At 34.3% G+C, this 23,083-nt stretch overlaps 2 protein-coding genes across 2 annotated transcripts; one reads left to right on the top strand and one right to left on the bottom strand.

Moving 5' to 3' along the window:
- Positions 1–550: 550 nt before the first annotated feature.
- LOC113697807 (uncharacterized) lies at positions 551–7,040 on the bottom strand. The gene is made up of 6 exons (XM_027217395.2): positions 6,834–7,040; positions 6,679–6,733; positions 6,068–6,118; positions 1,968–2,059; positions 1,809–1,886; positions 551–1,219 (listed from the first exon to the last, which is right to left on the bottom strand). Exons 1-6 carry the CDS (start codon positions 6,887–6,889, stop codon positions 1,069–1,071), a joined length of 483 nt encoding a protein of 160 aa, XP_027073196.1. The 5' UTR covers positions 6,890–7,040; the 3' UTR covers positions 551–1,068.
- A 15,118-nt stretch (positions 7,041–22,158) lies between these two features.
- LOC113699632 (beta-D-glucosyl crocetin beta-1,6-glucosyltransferase-like) lies at positions 22,159–22,788 on the top strand. The gene has a single exon (XM_027220002.1). The coding sequence runs from the start codon at positions 22,159–22,161 to the stop codon at positions 22,786–22,788; it is 630 nt and encodes a 209-aa protein (XP_027075803.1).
- The last annotated feature ends 295 nt before the right edge of the window (positions 22,789–23,083 follow it).

Genomic DNA, 23,083 nt, shown 5'->3' with positions numbered 1-23,083 from the left:
CAATCACTTTTTTATCTCATATATATCAAATCGTTACAGTATATTTTTCTATAAAAAATCTAGAAAATAGCAATCCAAACTGGCTTTTATTATCTCAATGGAAAAGCAATAACAGGAATGTATGCTTTGACTTGTTATATAAGTAGTTCCTTGACAGAAGTAGACTTCAAGACCAATTCAGGTAAAAGTTAAAACAAAAAGATCGTATTCAAGATTGATCGTTTCAATCTGGTAGAAAGGAAACCCTTCTCAGCCCCCTGTTGTTGCTTAATCTGGGAGGCCAATTTTGCAAGCCCTGGTTTAAGTTGACCTGGTCGAAGAGAAATAAGATTACTTTTGATAAAGAATTTTGTCTATCATTTACATCTTTTTAAAGAATTTTGTCCATCAGTAGTTCCAATGGCCAACAGATTTAGGCTGGGATGTCTTCTTATTATATTTATATATTATTAAATGGCAGGTAAGGGGGTTTAGTTGCAAAGTTGGTAGCCAACCGTAATCATTGTTAGCAAAGCTGGAAAAAATGACAACTCAATTCAATGAATTGTGATGATGAAAAAGACCATTTTACTTAAAATACATGAAGAACAAGTGTGTATCGATCCTTAATATTCCTTGCAATCCGCAAAAAAAATTATCCTGATTCCCAGAACTGGGAACTCTAGGCTCAAGCTTGGGACTATCTAACAATAACATTCCCAACTCGCATGATATTTTTATCCACAAGAAGAAAAAAAATCCTCAGTTGCATCAACTGTATCAAAGATCAAGCTATCAAATATTCGTAATTGAAGTAGATATTGCCAAAAGGGCAGCTCTTGCAGTCTTGCTTTCCTCCCAAAATCATGGTTGATGCACAATTTTTACATTGGTGCAGAAAACTGTTCTTTGAAGTTGACAGCACATCAGTTGCGAAAGATTCTAGTAGCACATGAATACATTATGCTTGAAGTAAAGCTCCAAGCATTTGCCTAGCTATCAAAACTTGTGGTTGAAGAGGGGGATTATCTTGAAATTCAGACCAAAAGGCCAAAATAAACTTCATGCTAATGTTCATGCACATATATCTCAACTGTCGGACTCTGAGCTTTTGTCTTCTTTAGGAGGAGCAAATTGCCTGCTGAGTCGTGATTTAGTCCAGGGATCCAATGGTGCCCTCTGTGGTGGTTGGGGAGTTGGAGGTTTTGCCTGCCTAAGTTCATTTTCTCTGTCTACAAACCTGCAAGATGAAAAGAAATTTTTACTTTTTGTTTATCAGATATAAGTTCTATTGACCAAATAACTGGAAGATCGTCCGGCACAAAATTGTTTGACGAGATCTGGAAGGTAATTCCACAGATCCTGGTTGACCACTTGCAAAATTTGCCAAAAGAAACATTGTTAATACCATCATTAAATTTGTGTGTGCATGTTTGAGCGTGTAAGAGAGAGATTCATCATCCAAGAAGGCTATGCGGGTATCTGATTTGCATATCAAAGAACACCCTTCCTTCTTTTGTTTAACTTCTGATAATGAAAAGGTCACATTAAAGGAAATTTCTTTTCACCTGAGACACAACTTAGCACCTGAATCTCAATTTATGAAAACAAAATTTTGATGAACTGTCAGATAATTGCAAAATTTTGACAGAAAATTGTATCCTAGGATTTCTGAAAGCTACAAAACTGTGCGAACAGGTATGTGTGATTAATATCTTGTGTTTCTTTTTTTGTCCCATAAAAGGAGCATTCAGTTACCATTGCAGAAGAATCTGACAACCTAATCATCAATTAATTGCAGCTAGAGGCAAAAGATTTGGTAAACTAACTCAATGTACGCCATTGGAGCGGCATCACCAACTCTGATTCGAGTACGAAGCACTCTAGTGTACCCACCAGCTCTCTCCCTGTTATACAGACATGTCCGTCAACTATTACAACCAGAAACGTGCAACAACATTTTGTAACGCATCAGGTTAAAACATTACTTGTATCGGTAAGCCAATTCCGTAAAAAGTTTGTGAATAACATCGTCTCCCCGAACAAAGGCAGCAGCACGCCTTGCAGCACAAAGGGTACCCTGAAAATATTCAGAAAGGGAGTTGAAATACAAGGTAAAGACATATGTATACAGCTCTAATACTAAAAGCAACGAGACTCCCAACATACAATGACGATTGGTTTGCAATAATATAATAATAGATTCAATTCACTTGATAATGGAAGCAATCAATAGTAGTCATTTTACATCCAGTTATGGCTCATCTGATTGGTGGGCTGGATTACAGGGGACGAATCATTCAGGAAACAGTTTACCCGCAATGACTCATCCCAAGATTTCTATTTGTTCAGTACACAATTATTGACCAGATATCCTAGCAAAAGTTCAATATCAACTATGTAAATGTAGGATTGCATACTCAGGTACCGAAATACGATCAAAGAAGGGTACAAATTATCTTCCAACCAAACTGCCAACTAGGGGTTACTACCTTGAACCCCATGCCCAATTTTGATGATTTTGTCCCAAATATGAAATAACCTTATCTTAATTGGATCACTAATCCTGTCACTTAAACTGAATAAAAATGGGATGCGACAGAATCAATTTCCAATCCTGTGACATGCCATAAACCAAATGAGCCTTTAACAATGACATTGATTTTAGGTCTTTAATAAGCAAATATTCCCGATCATCCAAATTGCCATTAATAGTGATTATATGATCATCCAAAGAAAGCACAGTCAACAGATTCCAGAGTTGAAGCAGACACTCGGCACAGAATCTTAAGTTTTAAGCCCACTGCACGCAATCAGTAAAATTTCCAGTTAGAAAAAAGCAATTTATAGATTATTTCACATGCCAATGAAGTTCATTTAATTGCAGTTATCATATAAATAAAGCATAATAGGCCATGTATTGTTCTTTTCATCCATAGTTGCCGAGATTTTTAGGCATAATGCCAAAAAACTATAAAATTGGATGCTTGAACTCCCCAAGGTCATCATCTTTTGAAAAGACCAATGAGATCAAGGGTTTCATCCTTTCTGTAGCACGCAATGCTGCAATATCTGAACCACCAGGAAAACGGACTGTGTAACAAATAAAATAACCCAGAAGATTGAGGCAATTTTGAAAACCCCAATCCTATAGTCAGATACTTTTTTAAAAAAAAATGCACTGTCAAGTTTGAGAGTAGTACAACATAAAATATTTGCAGTCAAATAGGACAGCTGATGGTGTTGGTCTATACTGATTCCAATTTTGTGCATAATAACAATGAATTTCTGCATGTTAACCCAGAAATTTGTTGCAACTAAATCCTGTAGCCAGATACTGTTTATAATTGAGAACTTCTCAAGTTAATAGTAGTATTATGTAAATAACAATGAAATTTTTCAGACTAGATCATGATTCTTTGAAAGATTTGCAGTGAATAATGTTGGTACATGATGGTTCAAATTTCTATATAAGCAACTATAGAGCACACATCTGGCTGATGAAACAAGTTGATTTCTTCACCACCTGAGAGTATACAAAAATAATTACTCAAATAATGAAACTACAAGTAACATGAGGGTGGCAAGGTTCCCAAGGGCCAGGCAGGCAGAGAAGCATATCCATTGGTCAAATTAAAGTGGAAAAATGCCATAAATTAATTTAATAGCTGATTTAGTCATTTGTGTTAGACATATGTGCTTAAGCAAGTCACAAGCACTCTGGGCAGAAAACTGGCCCACAGGAAACACAATATCCTACAAGATCTTTTCCAATTTAAATATGAAATTGCCATGGAAACAGAAAATGGAATAGTATATTTCATCAACCATCACATGGTACCTTAGAGCTTCAACTCCCCTTTTAAAGTAAGCAAATAAAAAAAGCAAGAATAGTTCCAGCCAAAAATATACTACCTTAGTTTATTCCAAACATAAACAACAGTAGTTAAGATCAATTTTCAACTATTTTCTGAAAAACCAACAAAATTTACAAATTGCGAGGTCAAACTGAAATTTCATGCGGTCAAACTGAAATTTCATGCAGCACCAAAATTCAACAGACAGATTGAGGACCATTTTCAAGGGACTACACTTCCATATCTCATTTGCTTCTGTGAAACTTGCAGTTAACAGTAAGGTGGGCTTCAAATGAGGGCACGGACAAAGACTTCTTTGGGCACACTATTTCATGAACTTCAACTAGATGAAAAACAGCCAATTCAGTCAAATCCAAAGGTTTTCAAAGTTGTTTCAAAAGACAAGAAAAATAGAATAACAGGAGTCTGGAGTAAATTGAACAGAAAATTGATAGAGAGGGACTCAATACACACCCTATCATCCTATATCCACACCCTAAATACCAATAGGACCTTGAAGCCCTCAACAGTTAATGGTTTCCTTCGCACCTTTTTGCAACTATAAATTTATGCTTTCGTAAAATAATAATAATTTGCATTGTCCAATTATTTTAACTTTTAATTCCAATCTATAATCATGCAAATGTTTTCCAGTTATACGGTCTCCTAATTTCTAATATTTATTTGATATCAGTAAATTTCCCTGCATGTACGACACAAATTGTCACGGATCTATAATTGATCCTTCTTTGTTTTCAAGCATTAAGGATGAAATTTGTGTCGTTAATTCATGAGAAAAAACTTTCTCACTCTGATAAATTTACAGCAAATGCTTTATGCAGTGTCAGTATTAGGAAAAAACATAGAATGTCTTTAAAAGAATGGTAGGAGATAGCTGAAAGAAGAGTGTTATGAAGGCAGTTTGTTATTATTGTGTGAAAGGATAACTTCAGATTCTAGAAAGTTACAATATTAAATGCTACAGGCTTTACTGTCCTGTTGGCACTTAGGGTGTGGATTTGGCCCCTTCCAAATTGATATCACATTGCTTATTCACCAAGACAATGTCCATCTAAACCTAGAAAGCCAAAGCTGAAAGAGAAGAGAAGGGAAACGGGAGCACAAAGCAGCAGTACAAGCATGATTCAGTTGTAGAATATTCAATAATCCCTTTTTCTCCAAATTGCCTGCACTATCCAGGCCATCAATTGCATAATAATCTTTTCCTTTGCTCACTCTTAACACTGCTGAACTTTATTTGTCTATGTAACTAAATCCAATCAAGAACCTAAAGCAAGAGTTTTCCAAAAAACCTTTTGGACTATCTAGCATTGAAAAATAGCATAACTGTTACTTTCACTTGCACAAACACAAAGCAAGGAGCATCAACAAGAGACTAGTACACTCATTTCAATATGCGTTCCTAATCAGGCCATAGCATGCTCACTTGACCTTTAATGTAATCACCAAGGAAGAGCATAGATCCCAGGATCTCATTTGGTAATTCTCATTGTAAAGAAGGTAACATGCTACAAGAGGGTCGAACAGTACCTTCAGGAATTCATCCACAGTACATGAGTATGACAGGAAAATACCACCTATAACCATATTTACAATTTAATTTACAGAGAGCAGCCAGGATACTTCTGGTACTAAAAAAAAAAGTAAAAGACCTGGAGTATATTTTTCAAAGAAATACATAAATAAAAAAACAACTTTCAGACAAACCTGATCAAAAATATAAAAATCTTTCAAACGTATTAATATTGTAAAGAGTGAAGCAAAAGTAAAATCAAGAAAAGAATACTAAGTTATCTTAGAGAAGGGTTGATGATAACCCACAATAGAAAATCCACATTTCAAAATGACAAGGCAAAAGATGAAGAAATTGGAACACAGAGTGGAATATAGCACCATGATACAAATTGAACTATGGCAACAGATAACATTAGCAATCAAGAATACAATAAATGACCCATTACAAAAGAGTAGCATTTATTATACTACTGCCCATCTCCATCTTCATTTTCCTTTATTCTAAACTTTCTCATACTCTAAAATCATCATAAAAATTGCATTTAATCAAGTGAGAGCAATTCACTTTACTTCTGAATCATCATGAGCCAAATTCATCCAGAAAGCAACTGTCAATGATCGGCCTACTCGAGATATTACCTTACTGTACTTATAGTTACAAAATTTTACATTAAAAAAATAACAAATAAGCCCACCTCTTTTCCGAGCTGCACCATGTTGTCAGCAAGCCTCCGAACTTCCTTAGCCTGTAATTCAATCAAATTAAAAGAAATTTAGCACACAACAATGTCTAGCAGTTCTGCAAAACTACCCAGCCAACTACATTAATCCCAATTCAGTATCTGAGGTCTGCTACAATCTTTTAAATAAATCACATATTCAAGTTACTGAAACCTAATAACAATACTCCAGTTCTGAAAAATACAAAAAAATAATCATAATCTTTCTGAAAAAGGCTTGCATTTGCTTGGAATTTTTAACATAACATCATTTTCTTGAATATGACAACGCTAATCCAGATTCTGAGATAAATTTAATTAAAAAGACCCCACATAAACAGTTCCAAGAAAACATCTACTCTCAATCCATCTTAGGCTAAGCGTAATCAACACCAAGAAAATGCACATTTTGATCAATCATTTATACAATTAATTTTGTTAAATAACAAACAACCATTTTCGACAAAACCTATCAGAAATATAACCTCAGAAAAGGGGGAAAAAAAACACCCATAACGAAATGGAATAAAAAAATGGGGCCTAAAATTGGAAGACAGAAAATAAATAAAAAGGAGAAAAATTCCTACCTTTGCGACAGTGGTTTCAATACGCTCATGCTTTACCAATTGGGACACCATGGTTCTGCCCATAATCAACAACAAAATAAAAAATACAATAAATCGTTTTACAATACAAATCAAAAAAAGAATCTAATTGTAAACAAGAGCATGAAAGCTCAAACCTGAGCATGGACATTCGATGACCAGTTGGTCGATTAAGCTTTCGGAATTTAGTCATTTTGATAATAAAAATTCAATAATTCAAGAAAGAAAAGAAAAAGGACACACACTACACACACTAAAAAACACGCAGTGAGCGAGAGAGAATGATAGCTCAAAATGCTAAAACCCTATGCACTGAAAAGGCAAAAGGGAAGAAGACGTTTCAGTGAAGCAATACTGTATGTATATTTCGTCAGTGACACATCAATTTTGGGCTTTCTGCATATAGGACGCAGGCTTGGGCCTGTGTTTTAGTTTCTAAAAAGTATAAATGTGCCGTAGTATGGTTAAATGGGCTACTTATATTTATTTATTTATTTATAGAAAGAAAATTTTTATCGATTTGTCTAATATCGGGTGCTCATAGAGCACTCATTAAAATATCTTTTAGATCTTATATTTATAAAAATATAAGTTTAATTAGAAAAAGCAAATAAATACAAGGGAAGAAGGGTAAAATTAAATAAGATAGGAAAAGTATATAAATACAAAAGAGAATAATAATTATTAGCATGTTCATATATATGATAGGTTAGATGAATATTAGATATGTTAATGAGTACCTTTAGTCACCCATTAGAAAAACCAAACCTTTATTGCTAGATTTATTACCCCCTGCGGGTAGTGCGATCAGTTCCGTAGCCTGGTAGTAATCAGTAGATCCCGTAATTGAACCCTATGTGCTACTTTGCAGTATATTTCTGGTCAAGACTCTATATATAATCTTAAGGGATTAGTTTGGCCAAAAAGCTACGATGCCCATAAGTGAAAAAAAAAATTACTATCAGCACGAATTGACAAACAAAGTTTGGGGGTGAATGCCATAGAGAGTCAATAGAATTGGCTGTTTTAGCATAATGTCCCAATTAATACACAACTATATTTGCATCTAATGTGCCAATTAATGCGCAACTTTGTTTGCATCTTAAGAAACTTGATTGACATCAACATTACTCCTTAACACAGCACGCAAATCCTTAAATATTAGGCCACTTGCATGAAGGATTTTCATGTCTGCTACTCCAAATTAGCCGAATTACTAAGATAGCATCTCCTTCTAGTGTGTAACCAATGCAAAGTGTCATGTTTTGCTCTATACTTGCACGTATTTTGAGTGCTCTATAGCATAGTTATTAAACCCGGCCCGGGGAGGAACTCGGTGAAGGAGGTGGGTCAACGGGTTACTGGTTCAACCGGTGGATGAGTGGTCCAACCGGTGGGTCACTACATATATTTAAATATTATGTTTTATAATTTTTATGCCATAATAAATATTCAGTTAGTTTAATTTATTATAGATTCATTAATTTTTATAAGAATTAACAACCTAAATTTAATTAGTAATCCACCAAATATCAAGTATAAAATTTTATCTAAGTATAATTATCTAGTTTATTTATGAATTTTAAGTGCAAAAGTTTATTAAGAATAATATTTACCATTAAAATGATTTGTGTAATATGTTATTTTTAAGTCAATTTCATAATTTATAGAGTTCAGGGAATAATAAAAATGTTATTAAAAGATTTCAAATAAATTTTGTTTTGGAGAAATAAAATAAGAATAAGATTGTAATATATAATATAAGAACAAAGAAACTAATAAATTGTTGGTTGGTCCAACGGTAATGGTTGTCTTCTTCTTTGCATGAGGTCGCGCGATCAATTCTCAATTCCAGCAATGTTTACAAATTTTTTTCGAAGACCGGGTTTTTCATAAAATCGGCCGGTTCAACCGAGTTAACCGGTTCAACTGCCGGTCCGTTGAAAAGTCAACGGGTTCAATGCAGAAACGATCTTGTTAAGAACTCGGCCCGGTTTCATGGCCGGTTCACCGGGTTGACCGGTGAACCGCCGGGCCGGGCCGGGTTTAATAACTATGCTCTATAGTGCAATTTTAGCTTCCTTTCATTTTTTGGATGTTAGATAAAATCTGACACATGTGAGTGTATATTATATTAAGTAATAAATGAGTATATTATCATTTAATTTTTAGAGCAAGTTTCACTTAGGAAATTCAATGTCACTTAATTAATTCAGATATTCGATTTTTTGTTATTAAATGCGTCTAAACGTATTAAGATTTGAATCCGTTAAATTTAATTATTGGATTAGATTATCAAATAGGGTCTGATCTCATATAAAGGTCAACTTCCACGCAAAGAATAAACCTGGATTACAAATTGGGAAATTTTAAATGTCCAAGGACTTATAACCTCATGACAGTGACTTTGGTGGACTGTAAGGAAGATATATATATATATATATATATATATATATATATATATATAGTTAAATTAGTAATTGAATACCAATCAGACCTTCCTAACACAAAATGGTATATTGAAAACCTTTCTAACTATTAATGTCAAAGGGGACCTTTTCTTCATGGAAATAAAAAGTTCTACTAGACATGATGAACTAGTTTAAGGAATACAGGTCAATAATTCAATACGAACCAAACCTGCAAAAATTGAAATAATACATGGAATGGTGAGATGAGTCATTTGAACTATAAACACAAAAACTATAATAATTAACGCTTATTATTGGATTTTTCTAACGGATATCTATTGGGCACTTATTGATACACTTAAAATTCATTTAACCTATCATGTATATACACATACTAATAATTATTGCTCTCTCTTGCGTTTATATACTTTTTCTATTTAATCTTACCTATGTCCTGTGTATTTATTTACTTTTCCTAATTAATTTTACATTTTTCAAAATATGATTACTGAAATATATCTTAATAAGTGACCAATAGAAATATGGTAATAATCATAAAAGGCAAGTTTTTGGACATATACTGGTCCTGGTTATTATACACAAAAGAGCCGATATTTCGGTAAAAAAAAAGTAAAATTTTTAGTTAAATTGCAGACCATGAACTTTCCATGGTATCCATGGTCATGGATCCTAATAAGTAATAATACATAAAATGTTGGTAGTTCTTCTCTAACACATACACACACACAACAGTCACAAAGGAGAGGGTTCATGGTACAGAATGAGTAGCTTCTCAAATCAAATGCTCGTATTCCTGGTTGTAGTGTTATAGGGAGGCCCGAGAATTATGGCCAATTGACATAGCTTGCAATACAAAAAATTGGCGAGAATAATTATATTTTACATGGGATCCTCGAGTGTGTTGTTTATTTAAATTTTCGCTACCCTCACGTAGTAAGTGGAATTGACACTAAATTTGGCATAGAGAATCCCAACGGATTATATTTTTGTTCAATGATAAGTGCTAATTCAGGTATTTGGTTTGAAGCCACATTCCTAGCATGCATGCATCAAGTTGTTTTGTAATAGTCAATCTTATCACTTATCTATTTGGCAAATATTGGTGGTGTTCTATACATTTTATAAAGTCAACTATTTAATGTATTAAGAATTTGTCATCTATCAAATGATGAAGTTCACAAATATGTTTCAGTATAACTAACTCTTAAGGTTAAAATCAAACACAAAAGTCAACCTAAAGTTGAGGATGAGAGACAGTAATTGTAGATTGTAGACACCAAATTTTAAATTTAGTTTTATTTACTATTATTTTTATTTTTCATTGGTTAAATGTAAATTATTATTCATTTCTAGTCTTTTAGTTTTTATTTTAAGACTTTTTAGTATTAAGGCTTGTCGGAAAAGAAAATTTCTTACAAAAAATATACTTTAATTTTCTTAGATTCGATTTATGAAGTTCTGTTGTTTGTTTATCCAAATTAAAAAAAATGAAAAAAAAAAAGAGCAAGCTCACGCACCATGAGCTGCACATGGTCCAAGCTTTCTCCATATCACATTTCAAGCACAAACATGCACACGAGTACAGGAAAATTTGCAGCGGCAATATGGATTCCATTTACACCCCTTCGCTCGCATTTTTCTTTTCTGTTAGAGCCCCTCAGTACAACAGACAGATCATCCTCTAATTCTTATCCCAAATCCACCATCCAAAGGCTCCAGATAATCACCAGAAATGCAGAAAAACCAGCACCATTGATGCTAAGTTCTGGGGATATTCGGTGCCTATAAAAGGCCACATCACTTCTTCAGGATTTATCAAGAAGATTCCGGAAAGACATAAGGATCAAGGGCTCTGAAAATGCAAAAAAATGATGAGTTTTATCCACCGTCCAAATGAGGGTTTCGGGAGCTAGCTTCCCGTATAAAAGGCTGAAGAGAGGCTATAGAGAGAGGGGGTGAGAGTGCGATGGCGGAGAATCGAAGAGGAAAGACAGACGGGCAAGAAAAGTCTAGGTTTTAGAAAAAGAGAGTTGGAGAGAAAACTAAGAAAAAAAAAACCAGAAAGAACGAGAAAGATAGGAGATTGAGAGAGGATTATCGGCTGGGGAAAGAAATCAGAGCGTCGGGGAAGAAAAACTGGGCAAGGGAGGAACGAAAAGAAAGAAGCTACAAATTGGGAGAGAAACAAAGCAAAATCTAAGGAAGACACAAGGAAGGATCGGTGAACAAGCAAAGGAAATCTGCAAAATCTTGAAGAAGGCTCGAAACTGAGAGCGAGAGAAGGAGGACTGCTCGACGAGGCAACAACTTCTGCAGCAAAAGTTCCCGATCGCGTTTCTGGGAACCCGCACGCGTTTTCGGGCAGATCTCAAGACCGCTCAACCGTGCTAGCATTCTCAGGTAAAAATGCCTCTTATTTGGTGGATTTTAACATGTTTTTACGAAAGATAAAGCCATCGGATGTGAATCTTTTTGCTTGCTACTGGGTCAAGCTCTCGCTGGTTCTATGATTCTGCTATTTTGCTCGTTTGCTAAGATCTGATTCAGTAGGGACTTATGAGATGAGTCTGATTAAGAACATGGGGTTTAGGGTTTTCTATAGTGGTCACCTGATGAATCCATGAGTTTTTTGCTCGATGTTTATGGTCAGTCTTTGTGTATTTGAATAGGCAAATCCAGAAAAATGGTGTAAAGCATAGGACAAGTCTGTTTTGATGTTTCCTTGATTGCTGCTTCTCCGTTTCTTGCTGTTTGTGTAATGTTTGATATTGGGTTTCAGTGTTAAATGGAGCAAGCGTCCAGTTTTGTTGTTTGCTTGGAGTGTGATTCATTTGATCTATATGTTTGCTAATGAACTAAAAATGGATGGAAGACCTTTTGAAGGAACCTGGTTAGCTGTTAATCTTGTACTTTGACTACATTAAAATGGTAATTTGTAGAGTTATGTGATTTTGGCTGACAAATAATGAGTTGTGAAAAGGAAAAAGGGGGTTGCAGAACCAGAAACCAGCAATAAGAAAGAAAACCTCTCTATGGGTCGCATGATATTGTCTCGGAACTCTTTGTGCGAAAAGCTGTTAAGATTTTTTTTTGTTACATTTCTTGTGTTTCCTCGCTTTCTTGGCCTGAATCCTCTCAGTTGATTGATGAGTGAAGATGTGTGTAAGTTAGATTAATGAACAATGAGTTTTTGTACATTTTTTTTATATATCATTCGCGTGAGTTGGAGCTGCGAACTTGCAGCAGAAAATTGCAGCAAGAATGGGCTGGTTTACTTTGCTATTGCAGAAGTGTTTTTCCCATTCCCTCATCTTTGTTGTCGTATGTCTTGTTGGTTTCCCGTTGTTGAATCTTCAGCAAACGTTGCATTAGAGTTTGACATGTTAATGGTTTGAGTCTTGTGGATTTAGTAGACAAGCTTACATGTTTCTTTTGAGTCCATGTTCATGGCTGTCTTCCTGCGCATATAGAAGCCGAAACATTGCAGAAAAGAATCCATGAATGAGTTTAAGTTTGCTAGTTTCATAGCTTTCTTTCGTTTGCGTGTTAAACCTCTGTCTCAAATTTTCCTGAGCTACGTGGGTCGCTAAATGGTTTCAGTTGCAGAATGTTTTCTTCGTGGTTTTGCTGCATTTTATTTTCGGTTGTTTTGAGTAGATCTTTTGGCGTATAGATGATTGTGTTTGAGATTAACAATATGAGTTGGAGGTCATGGCATCGGGAGGTTTAGTGGATGAATTTATAGACTTATTGGCATTGTTTCACAAGCATGTTTCGGCTTCTTAAGCAAATTGCAGAAGAGAAATGTTGGCTGGAAATTGCAGAAGCATAAGCTTCGTAACTTTGCATAAGTTTGCATGGAAAAACTTTCAAAAATTGCACTTTGGCCCCCCAAGTTTCCTTTTGTTTCACTATGGTCCAAATAATTGGAAAAATCAATCAAATTGACCCATCAAATTTCTTTAGTTTTTGCAATCAAATCACTACTTGTTTTAATCTTTACATGGGTTATTCACCTTCCTTTAAATGCCTTGGATTTCATGCTTATTCTCATTTCTTGTGATTACTTGTTAATTAAAGTGGTACCTTGACCCTTTTATTATTTTGGAGGGTAAATAAGTCATTTCACTTCATTAGAGTCACAACTCAAGGAAAGTACACCATATCCCTTATTTCTTACTTTGTTTGACTCTACGTGCCCTATGTGACCTTTATGTGCTCAATTACATGCCTATTGAGAGTTTTATTTCAATTATTTGCCTTACTTGTTTGAAGTTTTGAATATTTATTTTAACCTCGATTTTTACCATTTGAAAGGCTAGAATGCCAAGTTGTAATAGTTAGGTATTTATTTTATTACTTCATTTTATTTCTTCCCCCCTTAGATTGTAGTAGGGCCTCCCGAATGTAATAGATAGGGCTTATGTGCTATGTGCTTGTGTGTGCCTATGTGTTTATCGCTTTCCTAGGTCTTTGCATCTAGATAAGCATGCTTGTGTGTTACGTGCTTGGTGCAACTATATTTTTTGCATGTCTATTTGTTTAGTATTATACCCGATTATGTGGATGGAATGCACGTTACCGTGGCTAGTCCAATGTTAGTCATGGTCTTCTCCTCGAACTCTCACAAGTCCAATGCTTGTGAGAGAACGCTAGTCAAGGGCTAGTTCAATGCTAGACCCTTAGGAACCCTCCGCACGTTAGATCATGATTGTGTGATAAAATCACTTCATCTCACGCATATTTTTACTTTTTTGGATCTTTTATCATTTTTTGCATGACATCTCTCCTTATACATATATCCCTTCTCCCATATTTTCCCTTATATGTGTATTCTTTAACCTTTTGTATGAAACATGACATTAGACTTGCATTTCATCTAAGTATTAGACCTAGAATTAGTACATTTGCTTGATTAGACTAGAAAAATTCCTTGAATATGGGATATGGACGAGTTTGGCTTTCTAGCCTTAGCACGCTCGTATTCCCTCTATAAAAGGAAAAATTGAGTCACGAACATTAGTCCCCCATACCCGACATGATGCATTCCTTTAGGTCATACACATTTGTATATTATTATTTTCTTTACTTTTTCTTTCTTTCGAATCTCATGACTTACATTATTCGTGACTTCTTTAAAGCGTCTTTATTGGACGTCACAATTAATATGATTAGTATCAAGTAAGGTTTGAAAAGAAATTTCAACCCTCCGATACCCTCCTAGGTCTATGGTATGCATTCATATAGTACATCCAAATGTGATAAATTTTAAGGGTAAAATAAGAAAATTTTTGATTAAATCGCGCAACTAGCCTTGGCTAGGTTGAAAGGGTGCCTTGGATTCTTATCCTTGCCTTCCCTTTTTTCGAATGTGACTCCCGAATCTTTTTTTCTGATTTTCGTAGATTTGGAGTCGTTTAAAAAGGATTTTTTTACTTTTTCTTTAAAAATTCATTTTAGATGATTTGGTACACCTTAACTCTATATCAAGTGGCGACTCCATTTTTCATTCAAAAAACCCTTTTTAAACTATATTTTGCGTCAAATTGTTGCATTTTCAAGTCCCATTTAGACCCATATTTTTCATTTTCTTTTTAAATCAAAAAATCCATTTTTCAATCAAAAATTGAATCAAAAGCCATTTTTTCTAAACTCGTCTTTTATTTTTCTTATTAAAAATGGGGCGCGACATAGATTAAAAAAAATAATAATAAGTGAACTTCTTGAAAACCAAAATAGAGAAAGTTGTATAACGCACCAAGAACAAATTACCGGTAATTCACAACTAACAAAGACTATGTCTACTCGAAATTTTTCCCACAGCAACAGGCCATTTAATATTGAAAACACTACCATATTACCCTCTAAATTATTCCTTCCAAATAGAAGGAAAAACCTATCTGCTTTGTTTTTTTGTGCATAAGCCTATATTCTTTAAGAAGAGTAGATATATTGTAATCCTGTACAACTACTGACCAGTTCCCAACTCTCTTGCTGAATACCCACCAAGCTAGGTTCCCATGTTGCTTACAACAGACTACATAATTCTGCCCAAGTTGTTCAAGTTTTATATTGTATTTGTGAAACGAATTCCTATTTAATCAAACCCCAAAAGAGGTCATTTCTCAAGAGAGCAGTTTGAGGTAGGTGGTACTTACCCTTCTAAGATTTCAAATGTGCAAATGAAATTCTTGTTTTCAATCCTATTTGGTTGTGTTGACTCGAAAGCTATTTAATTAGATGCTTTACTTGGATATTTATGAAAGTTATATTTTACTATATAAATGGACCATGTGACTTGTTTGAAATGTTTTGATACGTTAGTATATACAAAATGAGTTGAATCTTTTATGGAAGCAAAGATTTATGTATATGATATATGAAATGAATTTTTGACAAGTAAAACTCAGAGCAGTCATGGAATAGACGGTAGGGACTATAGTCCTGTCCAATCGCCATGGTAGTCTGGTATAAAGCCCAGCCGATTGGTGAGGTCATGGTAGCTTGGTATAGAGCCCGACCGATTGACCGATTGATAAAGTCATGGTAGCCTGGTATAAAGCCCAGCCGATTGACCAATTGAGAAAGTCATGGTAGTTTGGTATAAAACCCAGCCGATTGACCCAAGAATGAAATGAGGCTAATCGGTAGTCATGAAACCTATTGGTCGCCCACTTAGAAGGGGTAAAATCTCTAGGCTGAGTATTCAGTAGCCGGCAATTACATGTACTTGTTATGAGCTGAACTGAAAGAAGGTTTATGAACGGATATGAAATGATTTATGAACTGTTTTGAAATGATCTATGAACGGATATGCGACGTTTTATGGGATGATTCACGTATGGTTGCGATTTCTTATGTATGGTGATCAATAAAGTGCTTTTAAATTTCTTGTCACTCTTTACTACTGATTACTTTATAAATAACGTTACTTTAAAAATTATGGATGTGAATGATATGCAAACGATTTGAGTTATACTTATATATATATATATATATATATATATATATATATATATATATGTATCTATAAAATTAAAAGTGCATGGTCCAACAGAGGGGTAAATATTACCTACTGAGCGATGTGTCGCTCAACCCACTTCTTACCATTTTTGCAGATTCTGAGGAGTATGAGTTGATTTACATAGAAGACCCCGAGGATGACTTTTATTAGTTTTGGATGAATAGAAGTTGGCAGTCTAACTACTTCTAGTTGTTAGTCTTATTTATCCTTATTTCCGCTGTTTCTATTGGAGAATAAATGTACGAACGTCTTGATTATTCGTAGACTTCCTTTTATATGTAATTCGTACCGTACTTTATCTAGTTAAATTACTTAGTACTGTCAAAGTTAATTAGTTAAGGTAGCCTTATATTCCTGAGTGGGACTTGGGAGTACGGCAGATGTCATGTGACGGGCACGTGCGGGCTCGGAGCGTGATATTTTTAGTGGTATCAGAGTTTAGGTTATATGGTCCGGAAGTATGTGAAATGATTTTTGAGGTATTAGGGGTTTTGAGAATTGAAATGAGATGAAAAGAAAAAGAGAATTAAAGGAAAGAAGAGATTCATGTGATTTTTAATGTTATCAAAGTTTAGGTTATACGATCTAGATGTATGTTGAATGATATTTATAATATTAGTAATTTTAGGAATTTGAATGAAATTGGATAGAAGACTGTGAAATAAGAGATTTTCATAATATTTAGTAGTAACAGAGTTTGGGGTACGATTTACTCTTTAGAAGAAATACACACTAGGAAATGATCGATTGTGATTGAATAAATAGGCTTGAAAATTTGTATGTGTGATTTAAGTTGAAATGGTACTATAGTTGTTTATGGTGTTCTTTTATTGGATATGATTTTGATTGCACATTTTAAGTTTAAAATGTCGGATATGTAGGAAATATTATATATATATATTTGAAGTATTGTCTGCAGGAAATTGAAAGTACCAAGGAATTTAAGTACGTATGAAATACATGTTGGATCTTGGGATTTTGTTGACTTATTTTAAGGTTTACGATAATTAAATCTAATGCTCAAGACATTTATTAAACTAGTTGATATTATTAGTTCAGGTATTATTACATCATAATCAGGCAAACATATTTTATAAATTTCTTACAATATATAATTTTACTTACATTTTACCTAAAAATGAATAAATGGTGAAACCAAAATTTGTTTGCACAAATAGTTTTTAATCAGAATTTTTAAATATGTACCTTTACCTTGCAGTTGCTTGGTAAATATAGTTTCTAAATATATATGTATATACCTTAAAAAAAAGAATAAATACATTAAATAATTATATCCTATAATTCTATGCAAAATATTTTTTTTATATATTCATCCAATCTCAAAAAGAGCTTTAGCGAAAAAAAAATTCTTAGCGTATAGAAAAATTTAACAATAATTATTGATAAATTCTCTTTGTACTCTAAATTCTAATGCTGAAAGAAGTATAGTTAGTTGACGTATGTATTTCAAAACACTTTCAGTTTCTAAACTTGTGTAAGTTTGAAATTCTACGCATAGATAAATAGTTTACCAAAGTTATGATAAAGTTATTATATTTCCTATATGAGAATTTGGTGATAATTTTTGTATAAAATTTTCTATATTTTTGTATGATCAAGAAGTTTGTGAAATGATATTTGAGATACTAATGTTTTCGAAAAATGAATTGAAGTAGGAAAAAAAAATGACCAAAGGGAATAAGATTCCTATGGCATTTAGTGGTATAATAACTCAGGTTATAGGAATTGAAAATAAGAATGATGCTATTTGAGGTATTATTAATCTCTTTGGAATTTGAAACGAGATAGATATGAAATTTGAGAAATATAAGGGATTTTCATCACCAATTACAAATGCAGTGGGCAGGAACCCATATATTGAGATGAGGATTATTTTGTGATAGTGGGTAAGTAAGTTGTGATAAGATGTGTGACAAAAGAAGAAATGGTACTGTTAGTGTCTTTGGTATTCTTTCTATAGGTTGATATCTATAGAGCGTTATAAGCTGATATTTAGGACGCCGAATTTGTGAGAGATATTATGTTCATCTAAGCTATATAAATATGAAGATGGAAGATATTGAGAAAAATAAGAGTGCGCAGCAGAATCCGAATGGAATTAAATAAGGGAATCCAATTTAGACCTTGTAGGAATAATTCCTAAGATGTATTGCAAGAACATTGAAAATTTTGTTAACTTATCTTGATGTTTATGTCTTTTAGGTTTCGAGGACAAAACCTTTAAAAGGGGGAGAGAATGTGATATCTAGGCAAAAAAAAAAATGAATTGTGAAAGTAGTGTCGGATTAGGACCCTAAATTCATGTCTAGATTCTTGATCGACCTACCAAGAGATTATAGGGATTGATGTCTAAGATTAAATACCGCTTTCCACCCCCAATTGAATGGACAGTCCGAAAAGATCGTACAGATATTGGAAGACATGCTAAGAGCATGTGTTCTAGACTTCTCGGACAGTGGGGATAGGTTGGTGAAACTAATGGAGTTTTGTTACAATAATAGCTGTCATAGCGGGATAGATATGGCACCATTTGAAACGTTGTATGGGCGAAAGTGTGGATCTCCCTTATATTGGGATGAAATAGGTGAGATGCTGACCATTGGCCCTGATTTGGTGGAACGAAAATTAAGATTATTCAAGAAAGATTAAAAGTAGTTCAGGACCGAAACAAGAATTGGGCGGATCCAAAAAGGAGACCTTTAGAGTTTCAACCGGAAGAAAAGGTATACTTAAAAGCATCCTCCACCAAGGGAGTGATGGGGTTTGGAAGAAATAGTAAATTAAGTTCAAGATATATAGGACCTTACGAAATACTGGAGAGAGAGTTGGACCTTTAGCATATTAACTGGCTCTTCCACCAACTCTGTCGAGGATATAAAATGTTTTTCATGTCTCCCAATTGAGGAGATATGTATCAGACCCGAGCCACATTTTAGAGGACCAAATAGTCGAAGTGAAGGAGAACTTTTCAGTGGAGGAAGTTCCCATAAGAATCGTGGATTGAAAGAACCAAATTCTGAAGAGAAGGACCATGCCCTATGTCAAAGTGCAATGGACGAACCATACACCACGAGGGGTTACGTGGGAGTTAGAAGAGGACATGCGGAATAAGTATCCATATCTGTTCGATCAAGGTACGTAAGTTTTGGGGACGAAACTTTTTGTAAGAGGGGTAGAATGTGAAACCCACGATTTTTGGCCCCTATTTTATTATGGCATTATTGTAATTTTTTCAATTAATTAAACAGATAAAATTTTATGTAAAAAGAAATAATAAAATAAAGTAACGGTAGGATAGGCTAAGGGGTTCTATTAAATCAAAAAAAAAAAACTTTGGCCCAACCCACCTACTAGTAGGTAGTGCTAGGTTTAGGATTTCATTGAAACCCTAGACAGAAAAGTAACCCCAACCTTACATTTCTTTCATCTGCATCTCTAGAACAAGAGCCGTCAGTGAGAAGAGAAGGGAGAAGACAAGAAAGTACAAAGAGTAATCTCTACACCATCAACATCCAAACCAATACAAGTAAGATTCTGACATATAATTTTATGATTTATTCTTTTTACGAATTTTATAAGCCTAGGTGTTCAATGGGTGATTATAATAGTTTTGAGTCAAGATGCTCGATAGCTATTAAGGGTTCCAATTCATATATTAGCATATTCTAGCAACTTGTAGGAATTTACAATGGAATATGTCAGTGCAAATGGTATCTAGCACCAAAATTATTGTGTGAATTCTTTGGATCATTTGTGGGTTGCATATTCATGGAATGGATGGATTGGAAGCCTTTGTTTCCTGGAAGAGATCATATACATAAGCTACGTATTCTTGTGAAGGCTTTCTTATTTGGAGGTAGACATTATATGGTGATTTTTTTAAATAAAATATTAGAAGCACTGTGTTAAGTTTATTGTTCTTGATAAAGTGTTCATATAGCAATGCAATGGGTTTCTGTAAGGCCTAATATACACCGATTGATGTCTCTGGTTGAAAAAAAAAAAAAAGATAGTCCAAAACAATTAGTAGTTTGGTCTTGGTCTTACGGCTGAAAGCACAAAAGAAAGAAAAGAATTAAACATTAATCCATCAAGCCAACGGGATAATAATTCCAAAGCTTTCACAACACAAACAAGACAGACCCAGAGAGAAAGAAAGAAGAGAATGAACCCTTATTGGAGCAAGAGAAAAAGTACAATTGGCAATTAGTCCCAAGGATGAAGACGTGCTTGAGTTTCATATTTGGTTTCCATAAGTTTCAATACAACTCCAAAACATTTAAGATAATAAAAGTATTCTGAAGATTACTTTATGGTCCAGAAGGTTTGACATATAACTGGTTTTATAAATTGATCTTGAATCAAGTGGTCCTAATGGTTAAATTGACTCCAAAATATTTTAAAATTACCTAACGATATATCCTGATATTTTGTAATGCCCAAATTAGTTAGGCTCAGTCATTTTCATAAAGTAGATTATTTTAAAAGTCTGAATTTTTTTCTTAAAAGTCCAACGCTATTATAAATACCCAATTTTGGTTAAACGAATAAAAAAAAAGAAAAGAAAAATGAATGAAACTGTCTAAGTTAGGAAATTTTAGGAAGGGGAGCCATGCTATTTTTGCGAAACTATTCAAGAACATTTTAGTGAATGTCCAAACATGTTTTCTAGAATTATTTATGGTAGGACTATGCATTTCAAAATTAAGATAATTAAATTGATTAAGGGATATATGTTATTGGTTATAGGTTTGAAGCAAGTTTAAGGGCGCATTAAGAATTTTCTCAAGAGAGCAGTTTGAAGTAGATGGTACTTACCCTTTTGAGATTTCAAATGTGCAAATGAAATTTTTGTTTTCAATCCTATTTGGTTGTGTTGACTCGAAAGCTGTTTGATTAGATGTTTTACTTGAATATTTATGAAAATTATATTTTACTATATAAAATGGACCATGTGACTTGTTTGAAATGTTTTGATACGTTAGTATATACAAAATGAGTTGAATCTTTTATGGAAGCAAAGATTTATGTAAATGAAATATGAAATGAATTTTTGACAAGTAAAGCTCAGAGCAGTCATGGAATAGACGTAGGGACTATAGTCCTGTCCAATCGCCATGGTAGCCTGGTATAAAGCCCAGCCGATTGGTGAGGTCATGGTAGCCTGGTATAGAGCTCAACCAATTGACCGATTGATAAAGTCATGGTAGCCTGGTATAAAGCCCAGCCGATTGACCCAAGAATGAAATGAGACTAATCGGTAGTCATGAAACCTATTGATCGCCCACCTAGAAGGGGTAAAATCTCTAGACTGAGTACTCAGTAACCGGTCATTGCATGTACTTGTTATGAGCTAAACTGAAAGAAGGTTTATGAACGGATATGAAATGATTTATGAACTGTTTTGAAATGATCTATGAATGGATATGCGACGTTTTATGGGATGATTCACGTATGGTTGCAATTTCTCATGTATGGTTGTCAATAAAGTGCTTTTAAATTCCTTGTCATTCTTTACTACTGATTGCTTTATAAATAACATTACTTTCAAAATTACGGATGTGAATGATATGCAAACGATTTGAGTTGTACTTATATATATATGTATCTATAAAATTAAAAGTGCATGGTCCAACAGAAGGGTAAATATTACCTACTGAGCGATGTGTCGCTCAACTCACTTCTTACCATTTTTGCAGATTCTGAGGAGTATGAGTTGGTTTACATAGAAGACCCCGATGATGACTTTTATTAGCTTTGGATGAATAGAAGTTGGCAGTCTAGCTACTTCTAGTTGTTAGTCTTATTTACTCTTGTTTCCGCTGTTTCTATTGGAGAATAAATGTACGAACGTCTTGATTATTCGTAGACTTCCTTTTATATGTAATTCGTACCGCACTTTATCTAGTTAAATTATTTAGTACTGTCAAAATTAATTAGTTAAGGTAGCTTTGTATTCCTGAGTGGGACTTGGGAGTACGGCAGATGTCATGTGACGGGCATGTGCGGGCTCGGGGCGTGACATTAGGTGAGGAGGATATTGAGCTCATCAATTGGCTTGGGCAGAAAAATGAACATTCAACTATTTTTGCTTCCTTTAGCACTATGTATTTCTTGTCAGAGGAAGAGATAGAAGAGATTGCTTTCGGGTTGGAGCTAAGCCATGAAAACTTTATTTGGGCTTTAAGATCTCCTCCAGGTGAGGAAAGAAAGCTTGAACAGATCTTACCAGAGGGTTTTCTTGAAAGAGTGCAAGATAGAGGGAGAATTGTTCAAGGAGGGGTACGACAAGCAATGATTCTAGGCCATCCGAGTCTTGGTGGTTTTTTATCCCACTGTGGCTGGAATTCTTTATCAAAAGGTATAGAATTTGGTGTCCCCATTGTAGCCATGCCTATGACTTTTGAACAGCCTATCAATGCTAGGGTGTTGGTGGAAAATAGTGTAGCTATTGAAATCACAAGAGATGAAAATGGTAGACTTAAGAGGGAAGAGATAGTAAAAGTGATCAACAATGTGGTAACCGGATGTGCAGGGGAACCCTTGAGGCAGAAAATGAAAGATCTAAGGAAACAGATTAAATCAAGTGAAAAAGAAAACTTGGATGGATTTTAGCACTGGTTGCTCAACTATCCAAGAAAAGTTCAGGTCATCATAATGCTAGGACGGACTTCCTAGAAAAATTATGGTAATGATGCCAATATTGCACGAGCGTAGCCCGTCCAACAAGACATAGGAGTTAAAACTTGACATTTCACAAACGTTTCCTTTGGCTCGTTTCCAGGATTTTGTCACGTATATCCACTGGGGAATCGGAGCAAGTATTGTAATTATTCAATTTTTGGTCTTTGTTTTTGTTATCTTGATGTTTATTTGAGCTTTGCTGCTTTTTATTTCCTTTGCCAAAAGT

The sequence above is a fragment of the Coffea arabica genome, chromosome 7c (assembly GCF_036785885.1).
Source record: "Coffea arabica cultivar ET-39 chromosome 7c, Coffea Arabica ET-39 HiFi, whole genome shotgun sequence".
NCBI classification, from domain to species: Eukaryota; Viridiplantae; Streptophyta; class Magnoliopsida; order Gentianales; family Rubiaceae; genus Coffea; species Coffea arabica.
The sequence above is the reverse complement of the archived record's forward strand: the minus strand, read 5'-3'. Positions and strand labels throughout refer to the sequence as shown.